Raw genomic sequence first — 13,898 nt, forward strand, 5'->3', positions numbered from 1 at the left:
TCAATCCATCTGCATTGTAATTTTCTCACTAATGTTGTACACCTCTAACATCTAATTCTACTGCTCAGTTTGGTCGGACTAGGCCCTAAGGCTCACCTATTATCAGAACTATTCCATTTTATTTTATTCATAGTCATAGAAAACAAGAAAACATATAAAAACAGAAAAGTAATTTAGAAACAAATAGATCTACTTTGTAAAGTGAGTATTTCAACCTTCAACTAGGAAATTAAAATGACTAATGGGAAGAACAAAGTGTTCTTAAAGCAATTAATATAAACCCACATTAATCAATTGACAAGGAAAGCACTGAAGCGCTAGTCCTCTAGTATAATGGCAAAGAAACCAACAGCAGGTTCAAAGACAATGTGCAAAGCTAACAAGTGCTTGTGAAATGAATCACAATTCTACCAACACAAAACAATTAAAAGCACCAAATCAACTACAAAGAGTTTGTTTTGGTTTAGGGTTTGTTTCAGGGTTTTTTTACTGTTTGTTTTTTGAAACTGGGGGCAAGGATATTAGATAGAAATTGCCTTTAATGTTCTTTAACAGATAATGCATGGGTACAAACAGTAGCATAAATAATGTTTGAAAATTGGACCATTCTTGGATGACTCCAAAGACACTATGATAAAAAGTAACTATAATTAGTCAAGACAATCTGCTGTTATGTACAAGGGTGATCCATCTATCATCTTCACAGGTACTAGACCTGTAGCACTTAGACGCAGCAAATTTTTTTGTTGTTGTTGCTCTTCAGCACTTTCCTGTTTTGTTTTGTTACACTTTTTTCCCTTTTTTAGAGCAGTGCCTAATGTCTGTCTGGGAAATTTATTTTAAGGACCAGAGGTGGGGAAGGTTCCTTAATTTGGTCCCCTGTCCTTCACCATAAATCCAAGAAGGATCACACTATTAGTTCTTAGATAAGTGTTTCTCCCTCAGGAAATTACCTTAATAACAGAATACTGGAATGTGTACCACTCTCATGCTTATTATCTGATGCAATATCTCATATTCCCTTCACCTCTATTCTATTACTTTTACTGTCTCCCTTCCCTGCAACCAAAAATGTATATTTTAGCATCCCATAAAAATCAGATTCCATAGGTTAGAAGGTTTAGTTTTCAGCTATATTAATGTCATCAAATGGTATGAGTTGTTAGCTAAAGGTAAGCCAAGTAGTTGCATAAAAGAGTACACAGCTACATTTCAGAAGGTTATCTGTAAGGCCAAAGGCAAGTTAAAAATCATGATCCAGTCAAAGTTTCCTGCAGTAGCATAGTATAGAATACCTTTCAATAGTCAAATCACATAAGAAAAGCTAATTGGTATACCATATTAAGAGAAACTAAGAAATTTATATCAACTCCTCCTCACTACTAGAAAAAAATAGCAATCTGATCATTATAGACCACAGGAAAACAGCATAAAAGACTCAAAGCAGGAACAAAAAAAATTCCAACCCTTAATAGACTATATCTGACATCTTATCCACCCATATAACATTAAGTTGACAAACACACAAGAGGACAAAGTATTTTATGATACTGCTCTTTTTGAAAACAGACTATGCATAGTTAAATCAGATCTTTCCCTGCTGCAGACATTTGTTTCCACTGTGAGTTCTATTCCTTGAAGAACTCTTCACAGAAGTACAATCCACCAAGAGCAATTAACACAGGAGACAACTTTTTTTTTTTAAACAAACTCTAAGTGAGGTTGTATCAGACAGCAATTGTTGCACGATGTAAAAACAGGTACAAAAAGGGAAACACCTGACTCAATTATACTCTAACGTTGTATCAGACAGCAATTGTTGCATGATGTAAAAACAGGTACAAAAAGGGAAACACCTGACTCAATTATACTCTAACCCATTAAGGTCAAAACAGGCAGGAAAACACTCATCCTTTTCTAAAACTGGATTATCTTCCTGTGGATACTCATATGGTCAGATGTCCAAACACTTAAAGTATTCACAGAAACACATTAAAGTTGGGGTTTTTTACAGCTACCATCTTACACAAGAGAATTTATGTTTGTGAGAGATCTAATTTTGCAGCATACTAATGGGATATCACTAGAGTTTTCCACTGCTAAACTGAAAAGTAATAGAGAGGAAGGGCTCCCATAATAGAAAATGCTAAAAGTTACCTCCACAGCTGAGGAATGGCAGAGGTTACAAAGTATTTTTTGTATTCTTACAAAATGCTAATTAAAGGCATTCAAAATATGTATTGTAATTAGTATATTTTATCATAAGCTTAAAAATATAAAAATAATATAAACCCCATCAAAAATACAACGGTATTCAAATATCTGTGTCTATGCCATATATAACAAACAACCTGTAATAGGAAACAGAAGTGTCCAAAAATGGTGAAAATAAGATGAAATGTCTCTCCTCTGATATTACAAGTTAGCTAACTTACAACATCAGCTATGAAAAAAATGCAACAAAAAAATGGAGTGCATCTGTCTCAAGTGCTAAAATAAGAACTGCTCAAATGTTGCACGTCTCTATCAGAAAGCACACTGGTAAAGTCTGAGTTGATGGGAAGAAGAATGATAAGCGTGAGTTACAAGAAAATTGGTGGAATTAAAAAAGAGAGAGCAAGAAAGAGAGAATGTGTTAGGTAAACATGTCTGAGAACAAGCTATCATATGGAACAAACAAAATAAATGCACAGCAGTCTTCATCCTCCTCCCAATTCAGTCTTTATTACAAAATAAGGTTAATTATAGGTATTTTTGAAAGGCAAGGAAATGATAAGGTAAATACTAATTTAACATTTCGTCATTTTATAATTGTTTTGTTACCACCACTTTTATTCATTTAAAGTTACAGCAGAAAGCCAGGTATTGATACATCCTTGAAAGCCAGGTATTGATAAAATGTAAGCTTGGAGAAGCTACAGAGACTCAGTGCAGTGACTTACATCACTCTGATCAGTACTAAAATGCAGTAGAGTTTTTCCACAAAGAACAAATTCAATCCCACAGGATTTGTGTCCAGTGTTATTTATTTATTTCCTATCACAATTTTTTCAGATATTTTCCATCTGTCTAATGAAAGGGGCGAAAGAGAACATATGCCTTTAGTAATTCTGAGCTCCATGAGAACTGATTAATTAGCCATCAAACCAAAGCAGAACCAATTTTGATATAGTGTTCCCTACAGCATTTACCTAGTTTCCACTCTGTTCACTAGCATTTTGTACGAATATGAATATATTATTCACCTCTGTCATGTAGCATTGGCTACTTCCATCAAAACTTTTTAGGAAGCCAAAGAATCAGGAAGAAGACAGACCAAAGGATAACCTGCACTCCGTCAGAAACCTAGCCAAACAAATGATTTAGTGAAAGTAAAGAAGAGGACCAGTAAGACATGTGAGAAACAGAACAATTACAGATGGCTAATCTGGAATCTGGTAGCCGGTCCTTAAATGACAGAACTTGATATACTGGTATTTAAGATTATTAATAGCTTGTTGAATGTCCAGAGCTGCTCTTTAATAATATTAAGAAAAGAACTCCTGTCTGCTGCCAGATGACCATAAGGATCAGTGTGCATCCACAATCTACCTATGCTGAGCATAATGGCAAATACATATGATTCCTCAAATAAAAAGAATTCAGCAGGGAGAGGAAATGTGCTGCTAATATAATCAGCACTCAAAATACAGAAATATTCTTTATAACTCTTAGAGTATTAGAATATCTGTGGGTTAGTTCTAAAAGTGGATAACTGTTTTATTTGTTTCTATAATACATAAAATCCTGCATTAGCATAAACAGCTTTTTTACAATAAAAACTATTCTATACAATCCAAAATATTTTAAATCTCTCTATTTCCGAGTTCATTTGTAGTCTACTTAGTGTATTAAAGCACCATTCCCAGTAGCATCATAAAAGATTAAAAGAGGATGTTCCATCTTCTGTAATAAAAAGTTGGAAAACAAATTAAATTTCCTTCCTTATGTTTTTTTTATCTTGTGCTCATTTAAATCAATCAAAGCAAGACAGTACAATGTTCAGTAAACTCTTGGCTGTAACACATCAGACACCACAAACAGAGAACAGTGACTGCAAGAACAACCAGATTTTCTAGGCATATCCAGCAAGACAGAGAGATGCTTCCTAATTACTATTTAAGTTCCATGCCACTTTTTTTCTTTTCCCATCACACTGTAAACTTTGAAACAAGAAGAAAAGATATTAAGATACTTTTAAACATACTGAGGGTACCCACACCAATTGTTAAAATCCATATTTAGGAACTTTGAAAAGGTAGCTATATTTGCAGAAAAACTGACCAGCTTACAAGTTAATTGACTCTTGTAAACCTTTAACAAATACATCCCCTTTGTCCTAGCTACAAATATGTTTAGCTAGACAAAAATTTTGATAATGCTTTGGGGTTTTCTTTCTTTTAGATTTTAATGATAATTTGTCTCTAGTGAATTATTGGTTAAATCCATGTTAAAATAACCAGGATCATATAAAATTGACATAAAAGACATAAGATTGTGTTCTATAACAAAAACTCTCCAGGAATTTTCTAAATCAAAGTGGTAGTCAAAGTAGTATGATCGTGAGATCTGTTATTGCTACTTCCTAACAGGAAAAAAGAAATTGAAACAGAAAGAACCCAGAGCAACAGAGAATGTGTAGTTGTATCACCTCACAGAAGTAGGGCTGTGCTCAGTCAGGGCCACCAACAGTTTCAGAGCATACAGTGGTACCGGGTCCGGAGCCATCAGAATGTGCTCATACCTGAAAGGCAAGGTGGAGAAGAGGCAGAAACAGTGAGGAAAAGAAAAGGTCAAGAGATTCTTGTCAAAAAAGTTGATACTAAAAATGTGTCATTTCCCATTTCCAAACTTCATAATAACCACAATGGAAATACAATGCTGTTTGGAATTGTACAAAGCAACAATACTTGTATTTTAAAGCCATCATCAGATTAACTTTAAAAGCAGCATTAATAAAATTTTTAGAGAGAGATACATAATTATAAAATATGTAACAGTATATATGCTTGTGTGTGTATATATGCATATATATATGCAGGTTGTATATATAACACCACATACATGTTTTATATCTATGAATTATAATAAAATATATTTATAAAACATTTATCTCGTCTACATGCATGTGACTTATTGATCTATAGTAAATACTTTAATCTTTCAGAGACAAGTAGAAAATGAGCATCAAAATATTATGAAGAAGATTTATTGGGTGCTTAGGAAGACCATCAACCAACTTTTTTATGATTAAGCTCTGTATTTTGCCTACATGGTGATGTTTCTCAAAACTGAACAAAAAACTCACATTGAGCTTTATATTTTATCTCAAATTTCAAAAAATATTGCTTTCACCACAGCATACTTACATTCCCCAAATAATACAAAACAGAAGAATATTAACATACTCCAAAACAATGTTTATTGAGAGCTATGGCAGTGAAAATAAAACTACAAGAAAAACCTCTTCAAAACATTTACAAATATCACCTCATGGTGATCTTGATAAGGGAAAATAGGTTACTGAAAAGCAAAATGGACCTTGTTGCTACTAACATTCCAGTGACGTCCTCTCGACAAACAGGGCTAATTTTATTGTGTCAAAATGTATCTGGATGGCAATAGGATATAATGATGGAAGTAAGAAAGATGTAAGCATAGATAACCACAGACTCAGCTATGTCAAAACACAGTGTTTCATTACAAATAGTGCTACTCTAAACATGTGGAAGTAATAGAATAGGAAGTATAAATCTCATTTGTAAAAGAAAAACCATGAAGAATTAATCAAGTACAAATGAAAGGATGATTTGTAGGAAAATGTGGTAGGTTATACGTAAAAAAAAGGCTTCCACAAAAAGAAAAAAACTGTAGTGTTCTGATGGGGAGAGGGGGTGGAGTAATGCAATTCACTGAGAATTTTACTTCACATCTTCAGATCCCTAGTGCTGCCTGAACCGAGGAATCTGGATCACTTCCCACCACCTGTGTGCTGACACACTCTACTGTGTGCTAGCTCTTCCCCTCTCTGCAGGCACACCACACCTCAGCACTCTGATTTATGCTGGAAGGAAGTCTAGAAGGAGACGAGGTGCTTTCCAGCCAAGTCTCCTATCTGGTCTATGACAAGGAGGGAGAAGCACACCAGCCGTGCAGTCTTGATGTAACCTGTGGGAGTTCCTTCCCAGGTGTTAACATTCCTACAGAGCCTGTGGGCAATGTGTCATGGCTACTACACACTAACTTGAAGGTACTACTGTAGAGTTGCAAACCACATCTCAGTATCTACTGAACTAGTGGCTACAAGTCAGTGTTGACTTCATGTCTTTAGTGATTAAAATCTCCCTTTTAGAAATAACAGATTCCAGTTCCTCAAAGAAAATGATTTCTCACTGGTGATTAAAAAGTCCCTTCCTTCATAAAAGAAGAAAATACTTTAATGCATTAGTAGACACTGATCCCAAAAGCCCTATGTGTGAGCAATACATATTCCTATGAAACATAATGGTACTATTTGCAAGTTTTTTTGCAGAGTCCATGACTAAATCTTCCAAGGCAAGCAAAGATGCTATCAGGTGACTCAGACACAGATTACTAGAATCAATGTCTTGGCAATTAATATAAACACATTGCCTAACTAAAGGCCAATAGGATCTTTGAATATATGAATCTTCTCTGAAGGGCAAATACTCTGTGCTTGAGATACTTTATTAAATGAATGAGTCAACAAATGATTGCACTGCCACTTCAAAACACAAAACAGTTTAGTAACAGTAGAGGACATTTTATAAGGGTTCTATAAACTCCAGGTACTACACTGTAAACTCCAGGTACTACACTGTAGGGAGTTAATTTTGTCAATCTTTTCTATAAACAATTATGACAAAAAGACCTAAAGATTTAGCAATATGGACTCCTCTAAGATCTTAAAAAAGAGTGAACATTATATCAAGTCTCTTGGACTTCATACTTGGAGAAATGGCTTAGCAGTCTACTAAGAACAAGCTACATAATCTTTCAAATGAAATAAAATTTATTTACACATTCCTCTATTTTGCTGGTTCTGGCTCAATTTTCAAATTATATATAACTAGGAATATCAAGAATTAAAATTAAATAGAACTGAATATAAAGCATTTGCCATGTATTCATTGTCTATAGCTGCAAGTTTCATTTTGGTTATGAAACGCTCAGGGGAATGACCTTTCAGTACAGTAAACTGAAATTTTATGACACTATTTCATTCTATTCAATTAAAACCCAATGAGGAAGCTAACTTTCTAATCTATAAATGCAGAAATATTTAATGGAATTACCATTTTATTGATGATGCAGAAGATGAGAACAAAGTGGTAATCACTGCACTCCTGCATATATCTCAAAATGAAGTCCATTTATATTTCATGCATAGTGAGCCACATGCTATTTCAAGGGTCAGTTTAACATTTAAACAAATTAATTTGAGGAAGATGTTTATAGGAATGAAATATATACACAAATGTGTATGATTATAATCTTTAGCAAAAAAAATCACATATTAAACCCAGATGTCCCTCCCTTCCATATTCAACAGCTCTCAGTTCTCAGTAGGCTCAAAAGGGATTGAAATATCCACTTTCCCACACAGACTGCCCATGAACAAATAGCCATCACATACCTCCCCTTTTTTGACTGTCTTCCAGCTGAGTCCCACTCTGTCCCATCCTTTACCCAGCAACAGAAAGACTAAACATCAGCAAACACCTCTTCAGCCTCCAAATGTTCTCAGTTTTCAAGTAACCCACACTTCTTGGGATAGAGCTTTACATTATCTTTACAAGTAGGTTACACTGAATCTTAAAGCCTGGAACCAAGATTCTGAGCTGCTGCAAGACCCTTTCTCATACTTTCATACAACATAACGCATGCAAAGATAGCACAGGTTCAGTCCCCAACATAAAATCATATTTACTTTCAGACCAAAAAGCCCTGCCACCCAGCTGAGCTAATAAATTCCGAGACAGGATTATACTGGCTGTTTTCCTTCTAGTTGTAATTAACATGACACACCCCTCCAAACACACATCCTCCAGGTCAATGAGAAACATCGTATGAGATCGACATGTTTCAAGGACAAGATGGATAAGGGCAAGTTTCAGAGCAAGGAAACTGTCTCCCTTGACTCCAGGCCTCTTTCCCTATCTGAAGAAAATTACCTGACAGCTTTTAATAATGCATATACTCTATTTTAAAAGTAATGTTTGCAGCTGCCATTTTAATTTGTACTGATACATTCTATATTTCCCAGAGGGAAAAAATGTGAAGAAAGGTGTGAAAGTTTCTCTCTAGAACTCTTAAGATGTCCTTCCAACTCTCTGTCATAAAGAAAAGTTTACGTGTCTTGCATGGATAAAACTTTGGTCCTCAAACTGTAAGAGTACTATTCAATTAGCAAGAAACAAGTCTCATATTTGGAGAAGGCACTGTGTTTCTAATCATAATCCAGCATCCATTCCTCCAGCCTTCTGCCATCTATTGAATGTAGGGGGGGGAACAATTTTCTCACTTAGGGCAGCTAAGTATTCATCACTTTTGAGAACGACACTTGAAAATACACTGTACTATTATTAGAATAATATAAAATATGAATGATGACTTATCACTACTGTACTCATTTTATGTTCGTGCTTTCTTTCCCTCTACACACAGATGTTACCAGGTCACAGTCAGCATAACACAGAAAGCTGTCTTTGTGCTCACCTGCAAGTCAGCCTGAAATGAGAGGCCTCATTTGACCATAGCCCTTGTAAATGAATTTCCAGGCTACATCTGGGTGAACCACGAAGGATTAATACCTGATGTACTACTCCTTTTCAAAAAGTTATTTGTTGTTACATATGATATCAGAACATCTTACATGAAAGCACAATATCCAAAACAGACAAAAAGATGTTGTAGTTAGACTGTTCTAGCTTTATTAGCAGAACAAAGAGTAGTATTTAAACCACAGCCCAAAAGCTAGGGGGAATCTTGCTTTGCTTCAAGAGCAGCCAGAGGCACAGTATCAGAAATGAGTGTCACACAGAAGTTGTGTTTGTGTTGTACATGTCAAAATCCTAAATAAACCTAGGCGGACATGTTGGGCAGAGAACTCTGGCAGCAGTTAACTGCGATTCCTCTTTTTGCTTTGCCATTTAAACATAAAAAGGGTAGTTAAAACAAATACACTGTCAAAATGGATTGCGTATCAAGTTATTCCCCATTACAGGAGCAATATTATACTTACTGAGGCAGCAATAAATCTCTAATGAGAGACAGAAGCTTGCTGTTTGAGTCAAGGCTCTCCCCTTTCTCCTCATCCATGACCTCGTGGCTTAAAAGCAGTGATGTGGTTTCTGAGAGCAACCGCAAGCTGAAGAGTCTCCATTCCACTTGAAAATAAAGATGCCAAGAATGTGACCACACTGAAGCATAATTACAACAAAATGTGGAATTCATGGAAACTGTAGCTGATGTGCCCGTATACTTACCATTCTGACTGTGGACCAAAGAAACCAGTGGTGGGAGGATGCGGTCTTCAACCTAAAACAGAGAATCAAAAAGATCTGGCTTAGATTATTCACAGATGAAAAAAATAGAACAGAGATACACTATCATCCATGTTTATTCCACTGCTAGAGCCCTTAATCAAAGAGATGAATAATCATGGATATTCATCCATAATCACACTTACAAAGCCACCAAGCTAATTTTTCGCTGGTAAACTGCCATAAGTTAGAGACGTTAATGTACTTTGACATAGAAAACAACAGTAACATTGGTATAATTCTTTGACAGGGAATTTGAATTTAAAATAAAGAATTCAGTGCAGATGTAAGATATTAAGAAAAAAGAGTATTAGAGTATCTTAATCCCAATGCTTTAATCCATAAACTAATGATTGAATAAAGTTCAGATGAAACATCCTTCTAAAACAGAACTGTATAGAATTAAGATACACCAGGAAAGACGTACTACCTCTTAATTAAATATCCCTAAGCTTAATACAGATTCTTGAAAAAATTTTAACTTCCTCCATTCTGGTAATACACAGTTTTCCACTAAAATTTAAACTCACATACATAAGATTTGCACTACGAAAAAATATAATCCAGTCAACTCATTATTGTCCATGAGGGTATTGTTACAAATGCATCATCTGTCACAGGACTAATCAGCTTTGCTCCACTGGAAATCAACTGATGACAAACTAGTCTACAGTTCAGTTACAAAATAGTGTATTATTAGTATTCTCTATAAAAGAATTGCTAAGTCTTTGTTAAAATGATGCACACCTTGTCCTTGGATTTATTAATACAAATAAAATTGCTGCATACATTCTCACTACACTGTGGACAGAATTTGGCATAACAAGACTGTGTTATAATCCCCCATGTGTTTTGTTTCAGTAATTAATACTAGAAGATAAAATTTCCCTAGAAGTATGCAGCTACTAATAGGAAACATCTACAGAAGCTGAAAGTATATATGAAAAAGGTCACTAAATGAAGTTAGCCTCTAGCCAGCAATAACTGCAGTTAGCAACTATTTCATTGCTGGTTGGTGGACTCTGTTAAATTAATCCCTGACATTAAGGGATTCATTTACTCTAGCTTTTTTCACTTACGAAAAAAACTACAAAATGCCTTTGTTCCATACTTTCAATAAAAGAGTTAAAAGGATTCTGCTTGAGATATGAAGTCAAACTACTCTTGTAAGTACAAACAGCAAGACCTATATAGATAACGATATATCTCATAGCTGTAGTGACTTTTGTAACACTTCACGATTTTGAAATATTTCATGGTCTTTTCAGTTAAATAATAAAAGTACACTGCATTCCAACAACTCCATTAATGCAAGTTTTTGAGCTGTTCTACAAATGGCAAAGTATCAGTTATAGCACACCAGTGAGGCAGGAAAAAAAAAAGGTATGCATTTGAGATCTTTCAGTCCAAGAAACCAGTTCAACCTACTGCAGTGCTTCTTAAATGAAGAGGCACACATAAGTGGTAAATTAAAGGCGTGAGACAGAAAAGAGGAAAAGAAGCAGTTCTTGATTATCTGAAGCAATGTAGGGTCCTTGGATATTACAAACCATTCAACAGCAGGAGCACTGACTTAGACTTATACCAATTAAGATACAGCAGTATGATGCAACTCCAATTTCTAAAACTTAAAATCTTCTTTCGCTTTAATCTAGTATTAACAGCAGTCTTTCCACATTAGCAAATGCAGTTAATCCAGTCATAAGTCTTTTCTAAGATAAATGTATTTTCAACTGTCATTGTAAAGAAGATTCTTTAGATCTTAAATAACTGTAGTAGATTTTTCTGAACTTTTTCTAACAAAAATCTCAATTTTGGTAAACAAACTGTTTAGAAATGAATTCCCCATGGCAAGTGTTTGCCTCATGTCAGCTAAGTGTGGTGGGGAGATCAACTAAATAAAGCACTAATCCTATGAAAAATTATTTTGTTATGCAAAAGCATATCAGAATGCATATGCTGAAGGGAAAATCATGTATTCAATTTTACATGAACATTAAATCAGGTACTTCCTAACTCCACAGCCCTAATCTTCTCTCCATGCCATTTGGGTCACTGTTTTTTTCACTAATTTTTTCCATTTTACTAGTGTGTACACAAATATGTAAACAAGATATGAACTTTGCAAGTAATTATTGAGATGAAATAAACTGAAGTGTAATAGTACATAAAGTATTTTTAATAAATTTACCAGTAAACTACAAATGTTTTGGCCATTTATTCATAGAGAAGTATAGTATTAGTATTTCGGCAAAGAAGAATACTCAAACAAGCACTCATTCCTTCTTTTTTAAATGGCTTCTGATGTTTATGTGGAATCAAATCTCCATATACGCATGAAGACAGTCAGATACAGGTTTTTTTGTTTCAGTCTTTATCACTAAGATTGCTCAAAAAAAGGGAAATACTCTTGTTTAAGTCTAAACAGACTAGATAGGTTGAATATGCTCATATCTGTATATCATAAGAGTTCCTACCTTTTTAAATAGCCTGATATCCAGTTCATGATCAATACCTAACTGTCCAAAGCCAACACTGTATTTCTCTGTAATGATGGCATTCAAAAGCTGTGCTGTCATAACTGTGCTGTCATCAGTATCCAAAATTGCAATGAAATATTAAAACTTCCATACACACTACATTCACATCTTCAAACTATAATACATAAATACAGGACCAAACAAAAACATAGCTCAAACCTGATAATCCTGTTTCTGCCAACTGGAAAGGAGTAGAAAGGAGTAGGAGAAATAGACCAAGCTTAAAGCACAAGTCTAGTTTCTAGTAAAGTAGTTCTTGAGTTAAGAGACTTCCTATGCTGATGTTGTACCTGTATTTTTGCATTTAATCTTTTCTCCCAAATATTTGTCCAATCCTACCTTAAATGTATTTATAATTTTAGCACACGCAATACCTATGGCACTGAATTTTACTCTTCAATTTTGCCTTATGAAAAAACACATCCTTGCTTATTTTAAAGCAGCTAATTTGATACATATTCTTATTTTACAATATGAATAATTATTTCTGAATCAACTTTCCCAGGCTATTTGCAATACAATACTCTGGAATCTTTTATTTCCAAGCTGAAGGTCTTACTGTCTCAGGCCCTCCTTGCATCATCACCCTGTACTTTTTCTTGGTAAGCTTCACTCCCTTTCAGAGTGAATAACCACAACTGCATTCAGTATTTGAGGCTTGAGGGCACCGTGATATTACCATGGTACAGTGATTTTTTTCTACTTTTTTGTCTGATCTTTTACTAGTCCTTCCTAATAATCTAGTTGTCTTTCTGATTACTGCTGAGTAGAAAGCTATCATTTCCACAGAAAAATGATGGTAAAAGATTTCCAGAACAGTTTCAAGTAGTTTAGAGTTTGACACTGTGTAAGCACAGTTGAAATTATTTCCCCCATGTGCGTTATTTGACATTTATCAGTATTGAATTGCATGTAATTTTATTTTCCTTTCACTATGTATCTGGAAACCTTCTGCAACTTCTCTGTCAGTTTTAATTTTCACTGATGTGAATAATTTAGTGTCATCAGTTAGTTCAGTCACCTCCCTTTTCTGGATTAGTTGTAAGTAGCACATGTTGCAACACATCTTTGTAAGGCAACACTCTTAAAATACCTAAATTTTTAAAAACTGATCTCTATTCTCAACTTAGTAAATTTTAACTAGTTAGAAGTTGATCTGTTTGAGGGTAAGAGGGAAGGGCCACTAATGGATATGAAGTCTTTGGTACATGACTTTGTCAAAACCTTTTTGGAAATTCAAGTATTCTATCTGAAACCAAAACATCTGTCTCCATAATGTTCACTAATTTCTGCGAGGAAAACTCTACTAATGTGGTATGAGCACCCAGCAAAAGCTGTATGCACTTTTCAACATTATTTTATTATGTACAAACCCCAGATCTTTGGAGTCTGCATGCTACTTTAATCCTCAAAGAAGAAAGAGGGACAAGCTACAGTTTCAGAGCGGTGAAGTACTCATCACCTACTAGGAAGGGCTTGAAAGAGAGAACTGTAATTTCAGTCCTTCTCTACATGTCTCCACTGTTCTGGAGATGTCAGACATGAGTCCTGCAGCCTAAATATATGTGCCAGTTTTGTTAGAAACAAACATTGCCTTAGCTTTACTTAACCTCACCAAGCAAAGTCCAGGCTCCAGAAGTACCCACTATAAAGCAGTTGTAACACTGCAAGGGCTCACAGTGGAAGGATCCAACACACTAATCCCTATTTAGTGGGAGGTACCCCCTAAGAACGAAGGTGGAGAACTAAAATT

At 34.9% G+C, this 13,898-nt stretch overlaps 1 protein-coding gene across 9 annotated transcripts in view; it reads right to left on the reverse strand.

Moving 5' to 3' along the window:
• Positions 1–13,898, reverse strand: part of ULK4 (unc-51 like kinase 4) — a 226,062-nt gene that overhangs the window by 121,193 nt on the left and 90,971 nt on the right. For all 9 annotated transcript variants that reach the window (XR_007904773.1, XM_051789186.1, XM_051789185.1 and 6 more), the window contains exons 28-30: positions 9,549–9,600; positions 9,305–9,449; positions 4,691–4,783 (exon numbers count right to left, since the gene is read on the reverse strand). Coding sequence is in view for 8 of the 9 variants with exons in the window: in XM_051789186.1 (XP_051645146.1) it covers positions 4,691–4,783; positions 9,305–9,449; positions 9,549–9,600 (290 nt within the window). In the remaining variant the exon portion in view is untranslated. The remainder of the gene's footprint in view (positions 1–4,690; positions 4,784–9,304; positions 9,450–9,548; positions 9,601–13,898) is intronic.

Source organism: Manacus candei, unplaced genomic scaffold, assembly GCF_025592945.1.
Source record: "Manacus candei isolate 608988 ecotype Guabito, Panama unplaced genomic scaffold, ASM2559294v1 h1tg000026l, whole genome shotgun sequence".
Taxonomy (NCBI): Eukaryota; Metazoa; Chordata; class Aves; order Passeriformes; family Pipridae; genus Manacus; species Manacus candei.